Genomic DNA, 22554 nt, shown 5'->3' with positions numbered 1-22554 from the left:
AAGTGGGCCAGGTATTTCATAATTTCAAATGTTTCTAAAAGGAGAGTAATTTTAACTGTGCATACATATGTATTGTGTCAAAGAAATAAAATAATTTATTTTTATACATTTTAGTTAAACAGCTGAGATAATATTAACCTGTTTAAAAGGTATAATGTAATTTTGGTTTCGATAACTTCTGTTGAATAAAGGTAATGTTAGAGGAGGGACATCCCTTTCCTTAGCTACACCAAATCTCTCTCCTTAACCTCAAGCTGTTTTCCCTTTCCTGCTGTCTCTTACATTTTTGACCCTCTTTTATAATAAGCTTTTTAAGTTGTGGGATTCTTAATTATTCCCTAGTGGCTAAACTACCCACTTCGACAAAATTTCTTCCACTACCTTGCCGCTTGTGATCACTACAGGTGAGAATTTGGTGGTGGAACACAGTAATAAGCAGATTTGATTTTGTCTGGTACCAGACTCATCCTTTTTGTACGACTGTTTCCGCAATAAGTTTATAAATTTGTCTTAACACTTTTATTATCCTTTTGGAAGAATTAGCTTGTGGATGATATCTCAGAATTAACAGACATTTCACCCCTACCACATAAAAAAATTCTCTAAGTTATCTGACAAGGCTGTGAAGTTGAACTACTTTTTTCAGTAATGATTCCAGAAGCGTTATATTATTATTATAATTTATTATCATTATTATTATTTTAGAAGTTGTGTTCCTCATAGGATATAGTTTAACTAATTTTTCCCAATATTTCATAAGAATGAGTAGATAGGCCATACCTCCATGGCCTTTAAGGCAGTGGATCATACAGGTCTATTATCACAAAATCTCAAAAACCTCTCAGATTAATAGGATACAGTGGAGTACTCATTCTTGCTGTAGATGTTCTCATTTTCTGCCAGACAATACACTTCTTAGAGTTCATCTTCACCCATCTAAACATATGTTTGACATAATAATTTTCTTCATGTGCAAAATACGTTTCCTGACTCCAAAATGAGCAAAATATGCTCTAAGACAAAAATAAAAAAAATCGATGCATGAATTATCTGAATCAGACTGAAATCAATATATGTGCTGTACATGTACAGGCAGATGGTCACATTTTCAAAAGACCTGGTTGATTTATTCATGAGAAAGAGCATCACAAATTTAGCCGATCAATAATGTGTTAGTCCATCTCTGGCCCTAATATAAGTAGTTATTCTGCTTTGCATTGATTGATCGAGTTCTTGGATGTCATCCTGAGGGATATCATGCCAAATTCTGACCAAATAGTGTTATATCCTAGCCAGTAATGCCAACCGAGCCCGCTGCCAAAAGGTTGGCAGCATCAAAGTCCGGACGCCGTCCGCATAAGCAGCGCCAGCGATACAGGAAATCGCCGCAAGTCTGCGCGCGCCACCGCTGGCTTCTGGCTTCTTAGGCGCTGGAGTCGCGAGCGCTAGGACAGTTCTGTATTCGCCGCTCAGTTGTATACTCGCCACCGATTTGTGTACTTGCTAGTCAGTTGTGTTCATCGCAGCAGAGTTGTTGTTTGTCGTCAGCCGACGCTGACCTAGCCGCTCCGACTCGAACTAGACAGATTTCTGTAGACACGGAGTTCACTACTGTGTTTCTGTATCTTCGTTAATAAAGATAAGTACCGACTTTTATTTAATCAGAGTGTTTGGGGTTTCATCTTTCTGTTCACTGTTCCAGCGGACCAGTCGGCCCGCTATTAAAGGTGTGGCGGTGACTTCGTAAGTCGTTTCTACAGCGAAGTGTTTGTCGCTACGAACGCCGCCACAAAAAATAGTATGTTAGATCATCAAAATCCCAAGCTGGTTGGAGGACCTTACTCATAATGCTCGAAACATTCTTAATTAGGGAGAGATCTGCGACATTGATGGCCAAGGTAGGGTTTGACAAGCACAAAGACAGGCAGTAGAAACCCTCACCATGTGCAGGCAGGGATTATCTTGCTGAAATGCAAGCCCAGGATAGCTCACCATGAAGGACAACAAAACAAAGTGCAGAATATCATTGACATACCATTGTACTATAAGGGTGCACAGATGCCTACCAAAAGGGTCCTGCTATGAAAAGAAATGGCAACCTCCACCATCACTCTTTGTTGTTGGGCCGTATGGCGGGGCAATCATGTTTTTCCCACCACTGTTGGGGGCATCTCCAAACATGTCTTCAGCCTGGAATCTCATATATTGTCTTTAGTGATGAGTCCCACTTTGAATCGAGCCCTGATGACCAGCGAAGACATGTCTGGAGATGTTCCAGACAGTGATGGGATACCAAACTTACTGTCACCTGCTGTATGGCTGGAAAGCCAGGAGCGAAGGTCTGAGGTGCATTTCTTTTCATAGCAGGGCCAGCTAGGCTGTCATCTGTGGCACTCTCACAGCACAGTGGTATATCAATAATATTCTGCACCACGTTTTGTTGCCCTTCATGGCAAGCCATCCTGGGCTTACATTTCATGCTTGCCAAACCCTAGCTCGGCCAGCAAGGTCCACAGATCTGTCCCCTATTGAGAACGTTTGGAGCATTATGGGCAGGGTCCTCCAGCCAGCTTCGGATTTTGACAACTTAAGGTGTAAATTAGAGGGAATTTGGCACAATATCCCTCAGGAGAGCATCGGACAACTCGATCAATCAGTGCCAAGCTGAATAACTGTTTGCTTAAGGACTAGAGGTGGACCAATGCATTATTGACTTACTCAATTTGTAAAGCTTCTTCTCTTGAATAAATCATCCAATTTTTCTGAAATTGTAGCCATTTGTTCGTCTGTACATGTACATCACATCCACTGATGTCCATCCATTTTGATTACTCCTTTGTGATGCATCATCCTTTTTTTTTTTTTAGTTGTGAAACTACCGTATTAATACTTACATACAGTCTTCATGCACAGTAACCACCTTCTATAAACCAAGTAGTTCTCTTCGAAAATATTTCTGCTGTGCAATGTCTAAGCTAGAAATTTGTGATTCTTAATCCACTCTACATTCTTAATTATTTGTAGCAGTTCCTCATCTTTTTTTCTGTGAAGCTTTAACTGCTGTAGCTGGGCTGCAACTGTTGCATTGAATGAAAGCAGCAATCGGGGCTGGGGCAGGGAAGGAAGACTTCTAGCAGAGTAAGAGTGTCGGGGGAGAGAAAAGTGCTGTCCAGTGTGGCATGCAGGGGCTGCCGTAGAAAGTAGTAGGACAAGGCTGCCAGGGTCACCATTGGGGGACTGTGGGGGAGGGAGGAGTGGGGAAGAATGGACTACCAGTCCATCATGCTGACCATTCAGCTATCGGGGCGGACGTCAGAAAAGGAGAGGAGTAGAGAGGGAAAAAGACAGGGTGTTTGTGTGTGTGTGTGGGGGGGGGGGGGGGGGGGTCATGCGTGTGTGTTCTTATTTATGAAGAATGCTTTGGCAGAATGCTTTTCTGAAAAGTTTTGTTGCTGCTTTTTATCCAACATGGAAGCTTGAAAGTGCGTCCACTACTTGATTATTTGATCTTCAAATATGCTAGATCCAGAATCAAAACTCTTATTTCTTTACAGCCAAAACAAAGGCTAAAGATTCTTTTTTCATAACTCTATAGTCCCATTTGTTGGCCATTGTCATCCTACATGCAAAGGCAATAGTATGCCGTATAATACATTCAGGATTTTCTGTGTCATGGGAAAGTACTTATCACAGCTTATAATCAAAAGCATCTGTGACTAAATAGAAAGGGAAGTTAAAATCAGTATGTGTCCTCGGAGTCTTTCACGATGCCATCCTCAATAAAATGTTCTTGGTTTTCAAGCCACATCAATTCGAGTAAAACTGCTGACTGTGGGGGCTGGCACGATTTCCCCCTTGTATATCTACAATAACAACCGCCAGCACCGAAATGGCGTGTGTGTGGAAGGTGAGTTGGGCAGCTCATAGCAGCTCTGTCCCGCTGTGGAACCGAATGATGTCAGGTGGTGTGAGGGGCTGGTGCCATGGTTGAAACTGCTGCCTTCGCATCACTACAAGCATTAAGCATTTGTTGTCGCTTCCTTTCGACATACAAAGCCCACACCCTACTCAGTGTGTACCCCTGGTGTCTGTGAAAATTGTTGCTGTTCATTCTAATCTCAGCAGGCTCTTTTATAACGAAATCCCAATATGTTGACACATGAGCCAATACTCTTGTGTTCTCAAACTGTATTTTGTGTCCATTTTCCAGGCAGTGCTCAACTATAACCGACTTGTGAAGCTCCCTTTGATTAATATGACTCTTGTGCTCGGTAAAGCATTCTGCATCTGTGGAATTGTCTGGCCTGTATAGATGCTGTCACACTCACAAGGGACACCATACACACTGGGCACACAAAGAGCACAATATATCTCATATCTTGGGGGTGGGCTGGAACACTGGTCTCCGTCCATGGCACTGCAGAAAATCCTAACTTGGTGCTTGTTGCCCCACAGTATGGCAAGAAAGCTGCTGGCTTCAACACCCATAGTTTCCACTGCTCTGTACACAAGAAAGCAGTCCTGAACATGTTAATACACAGAGCTAAAGTTAGTTCTGATGATGATTACCTACAGTCAGAATTGCAGCACTTGAGACACGTGTTCAGAGAAAATGGTTACAGCAAAAGAGACACTGCAAACAATTTTGGGTGTCACCAAAGAAGGATACCTTGTGAATCGGCAGAACAAACCAAGCTGGTGTGACAGTGCCCAACTCACCTTCCACATACACACACTGTTTTGGCCCTCTCTGATTGGTACCAGCAGTCGTAATCATAGATACACAAGCAGGAAATTGTGCTAGCCGCAGCAGTCAGTAGTTTTACTAATGATGACAGAGCTGGCTATCGAAAGCTCGAGAATTTTATTCAAATTGACATGGCTTAAAAACTGAGACTTTATTCACAATTTATTTATTTATTTATTATCATCCCAATGATCACATTTGTGATATAGGATTTGTCAGGGTACATTTTAACAACTATATAATATCTTTACAAAATTTTTATCTGTGCTGAATTCATATTAATCTATCTTATGTTTAATACAATATACAACTAATAAGTGTTTTTATAACATAATTAACTGATGTAATTTCATTTGTCACATTAACTTAAATATATATTGTTATACAGTTGCTCAGAGATATTCACTTATGCTGTAATAACATTTGTCAAGCATGTGGTTCTTTATAACAGTTTTAAATTTATCCTCATTTTCCAGCTCTTTGCTATGTTTTGGTAGTGCATTAAAAAGTTTGATGCCTTGATTACATACATGTTTCTGACTTCAGGTCCTTGTTACAGCTTGTATGTGGAGATCTTTACATTGCCGTGTATCGTAATTATGGAAGTCTGTATTGGTTTTCATTTTGTCCTGATTTCTTTTGATCACCAATAGACACTTGAGAATGTATAATGATGTGATTGTTAAAACAATCAGCATGATGTAACAATGAAGTTAGTAACAAAGCTTTCCTTACGAAACCAAATTTCTATTGGCATCCTTTGTCTTCTGTTACTTCATTTTCATCCTTATAAGGTTTAGCAGTAATGGTGTTTTCAGGGTGGATCCAGACATGAAGTTTCTATAAAATAATACTGCAGGTGCTGGACACTTGTTGATGGCTTCATGCCTCATTCCTTCCAGGTTTATTATGTTCCTCCAAAAACTTTGTTTCTGTCCTACCACACTTATATTTGGCTAATTTGATTGTTATTTCCTGCTGTAACAGCCTAGATAACAGATTCTCCAGTATTTTGACATGGTCGCACCATGTTTGTCAAATGGTTACCTCATTGTGATTCGTGAAGTTTACTTGGAGGATAGAATATTCCATTACCTTTCAGGCATGCATCTAGAACGGCAGTATTTCATCTTCCAATTTTTGGCTGTTAAACTTACATTCATTTTCAAGATGAGTTGGTGAATGAATTTTAAATATCCAAGTGAGCTTATTTATATGCTGAAACACTAAAACCACTTGACATGATGACATTCACTGGAATAAAAGGCACACATGTCTTTGATAAGACAGTCGGGAGAAAGGTGCCAGTCATAGATAAAATGTATGCAAGTGCCGAGGTGGAAAATCCAGAGTACTTACAAATTATCTGCAACCATCACTTTTGGGCTGACGGTCTTATTTGTGGTGTATGCATATTTTACTTCTCAGTATTAATTGTGGAAAGATGAAGTATTGCAGTCCTAGATGCACTCTTGAAAGATGATGGAATTACCATATTGTCCATAGATTAATGCTTTATTCATAAGTTTTGTGCAATGACTTGGTCCAATGTTCAAATGAAAACAGGTATTGGCACTTTGAGATGAAACAGTAGCACTTTTAACTGATTACTATACAAATACAGAAATGGTATAGCGTCTCGATTACTCTGCCTGAGATATTTATCAATACCTTGGTGTCAAATCCATGGTACTTAGGTATTTTGAGTTAGAGAATCTAACTATTGATTCCTCAGTTGTAGGTGGTGTATCCCTGTCAGTAGTGTATCCCTATCAATTTCAGTCATAATGGTCAGTTTTCAGGAAGCTAAAACTATTCTGATTATACCACCAAATTATTTTACCACTACCAGTGGACTATCATGAGAGCTATTTCAGGCTTTCTTCTCCTCTTATTTTCATTACCATTTACCCCATCTAGGATAGGCTCCACTGTACTGAAGTCCTGGCAAATTTAGTTTTGTGTAATTTTGTGTCTGGATGCCTTTCTTGTTACTGTTGTCATCAGTTACCTAAGGAAGGGAAGCCATGTGTGCCACCTGTCTATGAATTGTGTAAACTTTGTTCTGTGTGTGACTATGTTAATTGCTTGTGTATCATATTTTCTGAGGTGGAAAATGGAAAATAGCCCAGCATTTGTCTAAGCACCTAAAGGCAATGCCCATACTGGCCAGTGCACAAGCCATGGTCATTAATCCACTACACGTATTCGATCTGAGTCCAGATCACCTTACTGTCTTGCATGCTAGCATGTTGTGTAGTACACTTTTCTAGCAGCAGGAGAGCTTTCTCAACTCTCTGTGACAATAACAACCCAATTCCTCATTCCTTTTGCACTACATCCTTAAGGGCCACAAGGATTTCACAAAAAAAGGCTTATGTTGTTTTATTATTAACTTACAAAGAACTTCTTTCACCACTCCTGGCCTCAAAGAAAACACTTAGTTGCACTTCTTCAGCAATGATACCAACCAATACTGCTCTCCCTACTTAGCGTCAGTCCAGCTTCTATAGCTGAATTCACATTGTTTTCTGGTTTTCTAACCGGCAGTGTGGCTCAGTGGGAAAGTGCCAGAGTGTAAATCCAATTGTCTTGGGTTTGATCTCCAATCAGTCTTAAGATTTTTATCTGTCACTTTTCACTTGTTTCACCTCTGGCAGTGTTCGTTGCTGTGAAAAATACTGAGTTGCACCATTGTTTGAAATCCATGTTGAACTGCAGATCTCTCTATAACTGACTGGATAAGTTAGTTCATAGTTCATAGGTCAGAGAAAGGCAGTGGCATACCACCTCCAACAGGACCATGCCTAATAAAGCACTGTGGTGCTCAAAACAATCCTTTGATTGATGACTGTTTTACTTTAAAGGGACTAGTATGTGAACACAAGAGCAAATCTTGAAAATGTTGTCTGTTTTCTAAATGCTGTAGCTCAAAGAATAAGTGTTGTAAGTCCATGTTATGCTTACTATTTTTTAACAGATCATATGGGAAATTTTGATGTATGAATCATAGCTTTTGGTCTCAGACTTTTTTGTCAGTTGTATTCAACATTGCAAATGAAATAGAGCATTTTAATAATGTATGTACAGGATAGGTACAACATATCTAAAAAAAAAAAAAAACATAGTAGAAACTTGATTTTTTTCTGGAATTTCTGATACTACAATCTTTAAAGTAAACTATTAAAAAGGTGTTGCTGTCATAAATTATGATTCAAAAATTTTTATATTTATCGAAAAATATAACAATTAACTAATAGTTTTTGTTTTAAAAAGTCTTTAGTTTTCAAATTTAAGTCATAAGAATAATCTACATTATACAAAATTTCAGCCCTTTATCTTTGATAGCTTTAAAGCAATGTGTACCAAAACACCAAAAAAGTGAACTTACAGGAAATTCAAGTTAAAGTTAAAATTTGTTTCTCCTTCTGACTTGCATAACACTAAAACATCCCAGTCCCATATTCATCTTGTTTCTGATGTTGCTTTTTCTCCCTTTTCTTTTCCAGACTACTTCTTCTTATTCTTGCTTCTTTGGTAGCTTCCAGCATTGATTTCCCTGCTTTGAAGAGTCTCCTGTGGTCAGTGGCAACTAAAGCTCTTTGCATATCTAGTCCACCAGCCACTCCCATCAACTCCAAAACCTTATGTGTGTTAGGCACTACATTAAGTGAACCCTTAATCTATAGTTTAAATTCTTGTAAAAATAAAACCCCTCTCATTAATCTACTGTGTAGCAGTGTGCTTTCCGTTAGGAAAGACAAGGCCCGACAGTCTGTATATATTACAAATTTTGAGCCCCATGTTAGTGCCTGGAATCTCTATAGATTCCAAAAAATGAGTAACAACTCCTTCTCAGTAGCTGAATAATTGAACTCATATTTATTATGACAATGGGTTGTGAATTCTATAGTTCATTGTTTCCCACCTTCTGGATCGCATTCGCCGTGGAACTGTTCACAAACCAGCACACATTCTGGTGCATCAGTGGCCAGCTTAAACACTTGACTCAATCTAGGATGATGTAAAATATTAGCTTCTATAAGGGTTTCCTTGATGTTACTAAATGCTTCAGCTGTACCACCATCCCAGAACCAGTTAGTTCTTTGCTTTAGTAAATTCAATAAACAAGAATCATTCATTACCTGGCACCTGATAAATCTTGTATAGCAGCTGGCGAAATCTAAAAACAATCGCAGTCTTATTTGGTCGTAGTCCCTCAATTCAAACAATATTATCTAAAATCTTTATCTCTTAATGTCCATACTGTTATTTAGAAAGCTTTATTGTTACTACATTTCCTTCTGACATGGCTTAAAGTTCATGTCAGAAACTCGCATTGGTCTAGAAACTTGTAGTAAATCGCCTACCTACATACTATTTCCATTCCTAATGATTTATTTAGAGTATGGATGAAAACTACAAATGAAGTATATAAGCCAAATGGTAATACTTTTAATTGGTAGGCTTTATTTTCAAATAAGAAAGTTGTGTATGGTCTTGACTGTTTGTGTAATGGGACTTGCCAATATCCCAACATTAAATCCTTTGAACTAAAGAATTTGGTTTCTTCAAACTTCATAGGACTACCTTGTCCAGTTTCTGTTCGTTTATTGTGCGTTCATGCATCCAAGACTAAACAAACATCACTTGCAGGTTTCTTAACATCTAACAACAGATTATTATAGACAAGAATTTGAATTAAGTCAAGTGATGCTGAGGGAATTAGATTAGGAAATGAGACACTTAAAGTAGTAAAGGAGTTTTGCTATTTGGGGAGCAAAATAACTGATGATGGTCGAAGTAGAGAGGATATAAAATGTAGACTGGGAATGGCAAGGAAAGCATTTCTGAAGAAGAGAAATTTGTTAACATCGAGTATAGATTTAAGTGTCAGGAAGTCATTTCTGAAAGTATTTGTATGGAGTGTAGCCATGTATGGAAGTGAAACATGGACGATAAATAGTTTGGACAAGAAGAGAATAGAAGCTTTTGAAATGTGGTGCTACAGAAGAATGCTGAAGATTAGATGGATAGATCACATAACTAATGAGGAAGTACTGAATAGGATTGGGGAGAAGAGAAGTTTGTGGCACAACTTGACCAGAAGAAGGGATTGGTTGGGAGGACATGTTCTGAGGCATCAAGGGATCACCAATTTAGTATTGGAGGGTGGCGTGGAGGGTAAAAATCGTAGAGGGAGACCAAGAGATGAATACACTAAGCAGATTCAGAAGGATGTAGGTTGCAGTAGGTACTGGGAGATGAAGAAGCTTGCACAGGATAGAGTAGCATGGAGAGCTGCATCAAACCAGTCTCAGGACTGAAGACCACAACAACAGATGTAGATTTAAAGTAAAGGATGATAAGCCTTTGTTTTGTAATCCCTATCCAGTATCTATGAATCTTTGAACTGAAGTGAGAAAACAGCTACAAAAGATGAAAATGACATTATTGAACTCCTCTTCTCCCCAATGCTATTCAAGACCTCCTCATTAGTTGTGTGATCTACCCATCTAATCTTCAGCATTCTTCTGTAGCACCACAATTCAAAAGCTTCTATTCTCTTCTTGCCTATACTATTTATCGTCCACGTTTCACTTCCATACATGGCTACACTCCATACAAATACTTTCAGAAACGACTTCCTGACACTTAAATCAATACTTTATGTTAACAAATTTCTCTTCTTCAGAAACACTTTCCTTGCCATTGCCAGTCTACATTTTATATCCTCTCTACTTTGACCTTCATCAGTTATTTTGCTCCCCAAATAGCAAAACTCCTTTACTACTTTAAGTGTCTCATTTCCTAATCTAATTCCCTCAGCATCACCCAACTTAATTCAACTACATTCCATTATCCTTGTATTGCTTTTGTTGATGCTCATCTTATACCCTCCTTTCAAGACACTGTCCATTCCATTCAACTGCTCTTCCAAGTTCTTTGCTGTTTCTGACAGAATTACAATGTCATTGGCGAACCTCAAAGTTTTTATTTCTTCTCCATGGATTTTAATATCTACTCCAAACTTTTCTTTTGTTTCCTTTACTGCTTGGTCAATATACAGACTGAACAACATCGGGGATAGGCTACAACCCTGTCTCACTCCCTTCCCAACCACTGCTTCCCTTTCATACCCCTCGACTCTTATAACTTCCATCTGGTTTCTGTACAAATTGTAAATAGCCTTTCGCTCCCTGTATTTTACCCCTGCCACCTTCAGAACTTGAAAGAGAATATTCCAGTCAACATTGTCAAAATCTTTCTCTAAGTCTACAAATGCTAGAAACGTAGGTTTGCCTTTCCTTAATCTTTCTTCTAAGATAAGTTGTAGGGTCAGTATTGCCTCACGTGTTCCAACATTACATTGAACATAAAGAAAACTAGTGCCATGAATTTCAGTTTGAAGAGGAAAAACGACAATGTTAAATTAAATGTAGATGGGACTTCTATAGACTGTGTAACAAATGAAAAATTTCTAGGACTGATTCTCAGTTGAAGTGGTGTGAACACACAAAGGTACTCGCAAGCAGAATGTCATCAGCATGTTGTGCCCTTAGAATCCTATCGTCAGTGTGTAACATGCAGTGTCTTTTACTTACATATTATTCATATGTACACTCAATTCTTAGCTATGGCATTCTTTTTTGGGGAACAAATGCACAAAATACGAACACAATTTTCGAACTGCAGAAAAGAGCCATAAGAATAATAACCAAAATTACTAGTTGAGCTCACTGTAACGATCTGTTCAAAACAGTGGGGATTTTAACTGCTCCATGTGAATACATTTACCAGCCAGTTGTACACATAAAAAAAATGTTTTTACTGCACAAACAGCTCTATCCATGACCATGCAACAAGAGATGTACTCACATTTACGAAGAAAAAATAAATATAAAACTCAAAACAGCATTTTCTACCAAGGAATAAAACTGTACAATAAATTACCAAAAGAGATTAAAGAAATTGCAAAATACACAAATACACTTATTTAAAAAGGCAGTTAAAAAGTACCTGTTATGCAATACATTTTATACATTGAAGGATTATTTAGATTAAACAGAGTAGGGGTTTGATAAAAAATGTTATACAAATGAATAATAATAATGATGATTATAAAACCTCCAACATAACACATTGACTTTGTTTTTTTTTTTCCTTCTTCTTTCCTTTCTAGAAAACCTTACCCCCAAGCTATGCATAGCACAATACTAGCACCTCTTCCTCTTTGTGAACTCAACTTCTCACTCATTACGGAGGGATGTTGACTCAGTTTTTCAGGATAGCAAATGGGAAGTTGCAGTACAGAAAATGGCCCAGAGATCACCAGTGTGTGTGTGTGTGTGTGTGTGTGTGTGTGTGTGTGTTTGTAGTGAGTGAACTGGTATGAAACAATGTGTGTGCAGTGAGTGATAGTGAGATATGAGCCAAGAGTGTGGCATTAAATTATTTAATAAGTTTTTGTAAAAAAAAGTCTTGTTTACCAGGAGTAAATCTAATGATTGTCTCTAACTAGAAGTCTGTAAATATATGTGTATACGAATTAGCTTATTTTAAATTGATCTAAACTTGTAAAAAGAGATCTACGGATGAATAAAGCCACTACTACTAATCCCTACAGCAAATATCCCCATTACCAGTAGTATGGGACAAGGACACTTTTGTCTGATTACTGATAGCATTTCCTATTAGATTAATGATATTACACTCCAAGAATCTAAGTGGACATTGAAATTCTTCACAAAAATGTCACTCAATACATTTTTTTCCTTCTTCTCAGATTTTAGTTCCTCTTCTTCAAGTGACCCTTCATGCGGAGATAATGATCACATGAACATTACTACCTTTTGTATAAGGCACTGTTGCTACTTCCTGAAGCCTGGCCACTGTCCCAGAATGTATATTGTTTTCCAGTGAGTGGTACAAAAATAACCAGTCGATTGATATGTTTGTGCACACATTGTTTGTGTTATTATAATTTAATGTTCTTTTACACTTTTGATTACTTAATCTATTGTTGTTCTTTTTTCTTATGTTACAGTATTTTCTTTCACTTTTGTTCTGAAATCGTGGTGGGTAGCGGTCCTCCTCATAACTATCTGATTTTTCAGTTGTATCGTTGGATGCAGTCTCTCCATTCTTTGCTTAACATATGAAGACTTTTATCAAAAGTTAACAGATCATTTACAGTTGCCAACCCACAGTACCATATATCTTTCCACATAGTCAGCTATCCTATGGGACCAACACTTTAATCAAATGAATGCCCTCTGTTGGATCATCTAAGTATTTGGTTCATGCCGGATGCCACTCAGTATATTTCTTATAATCACCCCAACTATTATGGTAGTATCTTGGATCTAGTAAATCAAGAATTAACTTTTCTTCAGCACTTACCAAGCAGTAGTTCATCTTACACTTCCCTTGAAAAAGAAATCCTCTGAATGAGCAGTTCCCCATTCAGAAGCATCTCCTTCCAAATAATCAAGGACGGAATCAGTTTCTTTGAGTTATCTCAACACCTAGGTAAAGATTTAGAAAATACTCTTAAAAAGTGATCGCCTCCATAGCCGAACTTATAGTGTCACTCCCTTCAGTGCTGAAAGACCTTGGTTCTATTCCTGGTACCTCCTCAGATTTTTTTTCTGACATAGGGAGGGAGGTCTGCTGCAGGGTCCACTCAGCTCTTGTGAGGCCAAAGGTGGAACTTCTTGAATAATAAAAGATGTGGCATCTTCAGGATTCACCTAATGGCAATAATTGCTGGAGGGATTGGAGACATGTTGATCACATGTCCCACGATCATAGATTGCTTCTTGTGTGGCCTTATAAATAGCAGTTGGCCAGATGGAACCGGCCTGACGCCTGTTTACATTTTACTGCTAAAAGGTAGTAGCTTGATCATCCCATTATGGCTTAAATTTAGAAAACTTAGAGAAGCTGGTTCCACAGTCTAGGTGCAACTCCTGTTATCTCTATGGGGAACCCACAATTCTCCGTATGTTTCTTTTTATTAACCTGATCTCACATTTTGGCTAGTTTGTCCCACAATATCTGTAATTCTGATTCTGTTCTTTCTGCCTCTCCTAATGAATGGGGTGTTCCCACCAGTGACACCAATTTTTCTTGAATTTTTCACCCAGTTGAATCACTGGGATGCTCCACAAAAGTAGAATGTGGTATTGCAGTTACACCTTACTATCTGTTCTGCTCTAATGCATTCAGTTGGACAGTAATACTCTGAGATGTGTTTACGCACTGCCATAAATTCTTTTTGAGTGAAATCTGTAATCTCTTTTAAATATTTAGTTATGTCCCTGCGCTGTTAATATCTTCATTTCCAATTAAGTTACACTTTAATCATCTCAATATGTAACTTATCTGTTAAACTCAAAATAACTGATTGTAGTTTGGATATCTTATTGTTTATTTCTAATTTTTCACCTCAGCATTTGTACTATTTAATTTATTATCAAATACAGCTTGTATCTCATCACATTGAGCTATTATTCTTGTATTAATAGCCTAAACTTTAGCAGTTAATTGCTCAGCAAATGTTTTAAATAGGTTGTGCGACACTCTGGGCCAACACAAGCATCACTGTGTGTATATCTCTATGTTGAACAAATACTTTTTGCATTTAAATCAATTTATTTGCCCCACAACACAAACCACAAAAAAAGGAAAATCAAGTTGGTCTTAACACAGCTCACCAAAATTTCTTGCTTAGCTAGCTGTGTTGAGGTGCTGATGGAAAGCTGAATAAACTGGTTTGCTGTTGGGGGATAGGTGCTGATGATGGTGTTCCTGAACACTGTGGCACAGTTGTGGAACTGATGAAACAATCATAATCATTTTGTAGTTCAATCAGCCAGTCTTCTGATTCATAGACTTCAACATGTTCTTCTGCAATGTAATTGTTGTTGATTGATTTAATGATGTTTCATCAACAAGTTAATTCTTCTGAAATGTGTGAATGTTTCTTGGATGTAACTACTTATCAGTTTTGTTGTTGTAGTTCTGCTGTTGGTCACATTGCTAAGGACTGCCACACTATTTGTCGATGTAATAGTTCTTCAAAACTGCTGATTTCTTCTTGGTTTTCTCTTAATACATTATTCTTGTTCAAATTCCATTGAGTCTCAGCACAGAATTTGTTCTTGGTCCTGCACTAGGTAGCCAGAAAGAAGTGTTACCCCATTTGTGTATATGTACGTACGTCCAGATTACTAGTGTGGTTACTGTAAAATTATGAGCTGTTGCTTCTGGATTAAACTTTCAGAGTGACCATGCACTTGCTTCTTAATGTGCACTTCTTCACTACTGGAGCTGTTCCTGTACTGGGAGCTGGAAGTTTTTACCTGTCTTCAACTTTCTACTAAATAATAGAAAGCATTTCTTCGAAATACAATTACATTGCTCCTTCAGTTACTGTATGGCAGCAGTTCATAAAATATTCATGTTCATACATATACTAAGATATTATATCTATTCTGTATGACACTAATGATAGTTATGATAGATTTAATAGCTAATGAATAATCATGTGTCTTCCAAGCTTTCAAAACCGTTGTTAAGGTATAACCTTTATTTGATGGCATGCCCTGGTTCTCTGAGCTGGGACATCATAGCAGGGAATAAACATCATGCGAGCAGTACTGCAATACAGAGCATAACTGCCATCACTGTACCATTTTGAGACACATACCAGTGTACAGGCACAAACAATAACAAAGTGCTTCCATCCAGCACTAAATTGATGATCCCTTGATGTCTCAGAACATATCCTACCAATTGATCCCTTCTTCTAGTCAAGTTGTGCCACAAATTTCTCTTCTCCCAATTCTGTTCAGTACCTCCTCATTAGTTATGTGATCTATCCATCTAATCTTCAGCATTCTGCTGTAGCACCACATTTCAAAAGCTGCTATTCTCTTCATGTCTAAGCTATTTATCATCCATGTTTCCCTTCCATACATGGCTACACTCCATACAAATACCTTCAGGAAAGACTTCCTGACAGTTAAATCTACACTCCATGTTAACATATTTCTCTTCTTAAGAAACTGCCATAGGCAGTCTACATTTTATATCCTCCCTACTTTGACAGTCATCAGTTATTTTGCTTCCCAAATAGCAAAACTCATCTACTAATTTAAGTGTCTTGTTTCCTAGTCTAATTCCCTTAGCATCACCTGATTTAATTCGACTACATTCTATTATCCTTGTTTTGCTTTTGTTGATATTCATCTTATATCCTCTGTTCAAGACACTGTTCATTCCATTCAACTACTCTTCCATGTCTTTGCTGTCTCTAACAGAATTACAATGTCATCAGCAAACCTCAAAGTCTCTATTTCTTCTCCATGGATTTTAATTCCTACTACAAATTTCTCTTTTGATTCCTTTACTGCTTGCTCAATATACAGATTGAATAACATCGGAGATTGGCTACAACCCTGTCTCACTCTCTTCCCAACCACTGCTTCCTTTTCATGTCCATCAACTCTTATAACTGCCATCTGGTTTCTGTACAAATTGTAAATAGCCTTTTGCACCCTGTATTTTACCCTTGCCACCTTCAGGATTTGAAAGAAAGTATTCCAGTCAACATTGTCAATAGATTTCTCTAAGTCCACAATTGCTAGAAATGTAGGTTTGCCTTTGCTTAATCTGTCTTCTAAGATAAATCTTAAGGTCAGTATTGCCTCACATGTTCCAACATTTCTATGGAATCCAAACTGACCTTCCCTGAGGTCAGCTTCTACCAGTTTTTTCATTCATCTATAAAGAATACGTGTTAGTATTTTGCAGCTGTGAATTAGTAATCTGATGGTTTGGTATTTTTCACATCTGTCAACACCTGCTTTCTTTGGGATTGGAATTATTATGTTCTTCTTGAAGCCTGCGGGTATTTTGCCTGTCTCATACATCTTGCTCACCAGGTGGTAGAGTTTTGTCAGGGCTGGCTCTCCCAAGGCTATCAGTAGTTCTAATGGAATGTTGCCTACTCCCAGGACCTTGTTTTGACTTAAGTCTTTCAGTGCTTTGTCAAACTCTTCACGCAGTATCGTATCTCCCACTTCATCTTCATCTACGTCCTCTTCCATTTCCATAATATTGTCCTCAAGTACATCATCCTTGTATAGACCCTGTATATACTCCTTCCTCTTTTCTGCTTTTCCTTCTTTGCTTAGAACTGGGTTTCCATCTGAGCTCTTGATATTCATAAAAATGGTTCTCTTTTCTCCAAAGGTCTCTTTCATTTTCCTATAGGGAGTATCTATCTTACCCCTAGTGATATATGCCTCTACATCCTTACATTTGTCCTCTAGCCATTCTGCACTTCTTGTCGATCTCCTCTTTGAGACGTTTGTATTCATTTTTACCTGCTTCATTTACTGAATTTTTATATTTTCTCCTTTCATCAATGAAATTAAATATCTTTTCTGTTACCCAAGGATTTCTACTAGCCCTCGCCTTTTTACTTACTGAATTTTTATATTTTCTCCTTTCATAAATGAAATTAAATATCTCTTCTGTTACCCAAGGATTTCTACTAGCCCTTGTCTTTTTAATTACTTGATCCTCTGCTGCCTTCACTATTTCATGTCTCAAACCTATCCATTCTTCTTCTACAGTATTTGTTTCCCCTGTTCTTGTCAATCATTCCCTAATGCTCTCCCTGAAACTCCCTACAACCTCTGGTTCTTTCAGTTTTCCAGGTCCCATCTCCTTAAATTTCCACCTTCTTGCAGTTTCTTCAGTGTTAATCTACAGTTCATAACCAATAGATTATGGCCAGAGTCCACATCTGCCCCTGGAAATGTCTTACAATTTATGATCTATCTGAAACCTTCCAGTATCTCCAGGCCTCATCCATGTAAACAACCTTCTTTCATGATTCTTGAACCAAGTGTTAGCTATGATTATTAAATTATGCTCTGTGCAAAATTCTACCAGGCAGCTTCCTCTTTCATTCCTTGCCCCTATTCCATATTCACCTACTGCTTTTCCTTCTCTTCCTTTTCCTACTATTGAATTCATGACTATTAAATTTTCGCCTCTGTTCACTATCTGAATAATTTCTTTTATCCCATCATACATATCATCAATATTGTCGTCATCTGCGGAGCTAGTAGGCATAAAAACTTGTACTACTGTGGTAGGCGTGGGCTTCGTGTCTATCTTGGGTGCAATTAAATAGTAAACAAAAATACTTTCATTGTGGTAATCATCATTCATCAGCTAAGTGGACATTGGGTAACAGATGTCTCCTCTAATGATGGTAGTATGATTGGGGAAACATGTATTGGTAAACTGAGCTTTTCTCTAAAGCTTTTAATTACATTTGTGATCAAATCAGATTGTTGATCGAAGCATTCAACCATAGGTTTATCCTCACCCTTGATACTTAGTCTTGCCATAACAACCTTGCATGCTGCTTCAGTTTCCTTTTTTGTCATAGGATGATGCTATGTATGTGTATCAAATGATTGTATGACAATAGCAAACGCCAGTAGAAAGCCAAAGATGACCTCAAGCCTCAGCTATTATAGACATCATATGAAAACTGAACTTGGGGCTACCACATCAATTACAGATTGTTTATTTTGGACAAGTATGGAAATAATGTTTATCTTTTCTCTGTATTTGCCTTTATTTCAAAATTATTTATTTACTTCTTGAGCATTCAAATAGAAAATTTTAATTTGAAGAAATTATATTCATAGCTTAATTTTATCTACTATAATGAGTGCATGACAGCTTCTATATGCTGGTGGAAGTGTGAATGTTTTACATTTTGTGTGTTTTACTTTTGCTTTTAGTTCACTTGTATTTATATGAAACACAAGATTGGCACAAGTTTTGCATCCCAATACTATTCTATGATACTATTACTGCTTCTTGCGTTACAAATGTGACAATTTTAATGATCATTTGCCAGCTCATATTTACATGCTGAAGGAAGTTGGTATCAGTTGCATCTACACTTATTTTTTGACGTATAATTTCCAGTAGTGCAATGAAAGCTTTTCTTGGTATCAAAGTATTTTGTTCATAAAAATCTGCGCAATGTTGTAACAATGTGAATGGCAGAAAAATTATTAAATTTTAAACTATGATTTATTATTAATAGATAACTTCTGTATGCCTGCTTGTGAAATAAGTTTTGTTGTTTGCAGCATTTTTGGTATTCCGTATCTGTGTGATGACAGCAATGAAACAGTGGAAATTTGTCAACACATTTTAATGAAATCAATATTAAGAACTGAAAGTAAGGTAAATAATGACGACTTGAGAGAGGTAAGGTAATGTTAGTAATACTTTTTCACGCACTCAGTAGGTTGTTATTGGACATCACTCGTACTGCTGAAATTTAGTTGTGTAGCAAATTCTTTGACTTGTTTCCAAAATGTTTACAATGCACTTTAGCATACAGACTGTGCTGGATGAATACCACAAAGTTGGTTTTGATTGCACAGTCACTGAATAGCAGATATCTCCTGTTAGCAACACCCAAATGTTAAAATTATTCAGACAAAGAAAGTAATGAAAATAAACAAGACAGACTTTAACACTGAAGTAATAATTGATTGATAGTTGAGTGCAGACTTTGATACACTTTATTACAACATGTTAATGAGAGAGGAATGACACAATGATTTTTTTTTTTTTTTACCATTTCTGGCAGCAGACTGAAGATTTTTGGTGGAGGTAGTATTTGTAAACTGCTGTGTCGATTTTTTTGTGTTCTTGGATATTACATATTAGTTTATTAAACTGCAGGGTGAAAGTTTACTAATTTTAGATGATCTGTACATTCTACTGGTGATTTGCTTTAACTAAAGGACAGCTGGTTAAAAAATTATAAAAGTTCGCAGTACAATTTGATTAGCACACTGTATGCCTCTGCAGTGGGTTACCAATTTAAATGTAAAATTGCCATGTTAGAAATTCTGATAATTTATGCAAACTCTTAATTAGGGGCTTAACTGAATAGTGAAGAGTGTTATCTGGTTAAAAAGTATTAGGGCAACACAAGTATAATGTCAAATGCTGGAATCTGATAAGCATAAAATACAAAAGTAATTTTGGATGTGGCCGGTCTTTAATTACTAATATCTTTCTAGCTAACTAGTTTTTGGAAAACTGAAATAGGTCACTAGAAAGAATGAAATCAGGATTTTTTAGTGAGTGATGTCAGTTCTGTGAGAAATACTGATTAGCCCAATTGAATTTGACTGTAACACACTATTGTAACATAAAATGTCAATAAGAAAATTGTATGAGAAAATTGTCTATCTTTACTTGCTCAAGAACTATAGCATTTTCATTGTTCATTCCTGTCTGATCATGTACATATTATTCTCATTTGTTGAAACTGATTGAGTAACAATAATTTTTCTTAGTGTTACTTCAAATTATTAATACCAAAAATATAAACAATAGATTCACATCATATGAGAAATATGCATAATAGCATTGTGAAAATCAAATTTGCAGTAGAATATATTTAATGAGCTGTAAGACATATTAGGTTTTCATTCAGCATTTTAAATAGCTTTTCTATCCTTTCAATATTACCATTGCTTTCATAAAACTAGAAAATTGTTTTCAATTACACTGCCTTAACTTCATAATAGGTTTTAAATGTTGCCTTTTACCATATGAGATATGATAAAAGGTAATGGGAATTTTTGTTTTTCTTAAATAATCTTTATTTATTTAGTGACATCAGCTTTGTCCCCTTCTAAGTAATCCCCCTTCAGGTATAATAAGCTTGTGCCAATGATTTTTTCAACCTTGGAAGCACTTCTGGAAAATAGTTTTCATTATGTAGTTCAGCTCCTTCGATGATTCTGTTTTTATCTCACCAATGGTGGCAAAATGGCGTCCTTTCATGTTCTATGAACTGTGTGAATAGAGAGAAGTTGCATGGACCATGTCTGGCAAATATGGTGGCTGAGGCAACTTTAAGATATTGTTTTTCTGCCAAAAAATCATGAATAACAATTCAGGTGCGAGTGGGAGCATTATTGTGACGCTATTCACGTGAGTGTTTTTCCACAATTCTTGGCATATTCTCCTGATTGCTGCATACAAATGGTGCATAACTTCCAGGTAGTGTTCCTTTTTGACAGTATGACCAGAAGGCAAGAACTCATGATGCACTAACTTGTGTGTGTGTGTGTGTGTGTGTGTGTGTGTGTGTCTTGGCACTGCAGGCAGTTTCCATTGGGACGATTGGGCCTTGGTCTTGACTTTGCACCCATATACCCATGCTTATTCATCACTTTTAGCCATCTTTAGAAGTTCTGGATCGATGCCAGTTTCATTCAGCAGTCCCTGAGCAATGTCTGTAGGATATCGTTTTTGGTCAAAATTCAACAATTTTGGAATAAACTTTGCTGCTACATGTTTCATGCCCAAAATTTATGAAACAATTGCCAGGCATAAGCCAAAGGATATGTTGACATCAACAGCAATCTCTCTCTCTGATGGTGATCTGGCAAATTTCCAGAACCACTTTCTTCAATTCTTCCACATTGTCATCATTAATTGATGTGCAAGGGGATCCAGGGAGGTGGTTGTGTTCAGCATCTTCTTGGCCTTCTTTGAAACTTATATACCATTTGTAAACTCTTGTCTTACTCTTAGTAGATTTGCCCAAAGCCACATTCAACATTTTGAATGTGGTGCTGCAGTTTATTCAATTTTCAAGCAAAACGTAATGCACATTCTTTGAGTCATCTTTTTCAAAAGTAAAAATTCGCCAAGCACTCGAAAACACACATAGTCTTTTCGACTGTCAACAATAAACTAAATATTCAAAACAGATGAAAGTGCAAACATACATCAGAAACATGTGTACCAACAAGATTTTCTTTTTTCTTAAAATCAGATGTATACAGCCTGCAAAAAGAAAAAATTCCCATTACTTTTTGAACACACCTTGTCAGATATTTGTAGTACAGAAAAGGTTATACTCTCCTGTGCATAGTCCTTTATCATTCATCATATCTGTTATACCATTCAATTCTTTATTTACAAATTGAAGAAATGTCCTTGAAAATTTGAGCTGTTACAAAGACAGGGTATCAAACAATTTTCTCAACTGTTCTTTCATTATGTCACATTTCTCATACTTTTAATTATAACTTCAAATACTTCATTACTTTTTGTCACTTCAAATATCTTACAATACTTCATCAATTCATTATTCCATCATTACTTCATATCACCATTTTATTATGGAATCCTTCATTAATTGAACATCCAATCCCTGTTTTGCTTTAATATGAAAAAAAAAGACCACAGCATGACATTCCATAGCAGTCATTAAAAATATTTTACCTTCGTTCGTGTTACAGACAAAACTTAAGTTATTTACAACATTATATTACTTTGAGCACCATATTTTTCTTCCGTTAATATTATTATAAGCAATATTGCTCATATCATTTTGATTTTTCTTATTTTAGCCTGCAGGACTACAATGTGGCACATTTTTATTGAAAGTACACTTCCTTGTAGATGACTAAATTCCATTTTACTTTACACTGTACAAATGATGATGTATTTATGCTCAAATAGTTGCACAAATACTAGTGAATTCATTTTAGAAACATTTTCCTTACTGCTGATAAACAAATTCGGTTACTTTGCATACTTGCAGTTCTTTCAACACAGTCTTTTAACAATTTACAGTCTGTGGCTTCATCTCAGTATTCACAAACCCTATCATCACTGAATCAAAATACAAATAAGAGATTTTTCACAAATTTTGTCAGCACTGA

General features: G+C 36.8%; 1 protein-coding gene across 1 annotated transcript in view; it reads left to right on the top strand.

Moving 5' to 3' along the window:
- LOC126092417 (uncharacterized) overlaps positions 1-22273 on the top strand; it is a 240529-nt gene extending 218256 nt beyond the window's left edge. The window contains exons 9-10 of the mRNA XM_049908004.1: positions 18940-19065; positions 22240-22273. Of these exons, the coding sequence (XP_049763961.1) occupies positions 18940-19065; positions 22240-22273 (160 nt within the window). The remainder of the gene's footprint in view (positions 1-18939; positions 19066-22239) is intronic.
- Positions 22274-22554: the final 281 nt, after the last annotated feature.

This window comes from Schistocerca cancellata, chromosome 7 (genome assembly GCF_023864275.1).
Source record: "Schistocerca cancellata isolate TAMUIC-IGC-003103 chromosome 7, iqSchCanc2.1, whole genome shotgun sequence".
NCBI lineage: Eukaryota > Metazoa > Arthropoda > Insecta > Orthoptera > Acrididae > Schistocerca > Schistocerca cancellata.
This window is presented reverse-complemented; position numbering and strand designations above follow the sequence as displayed.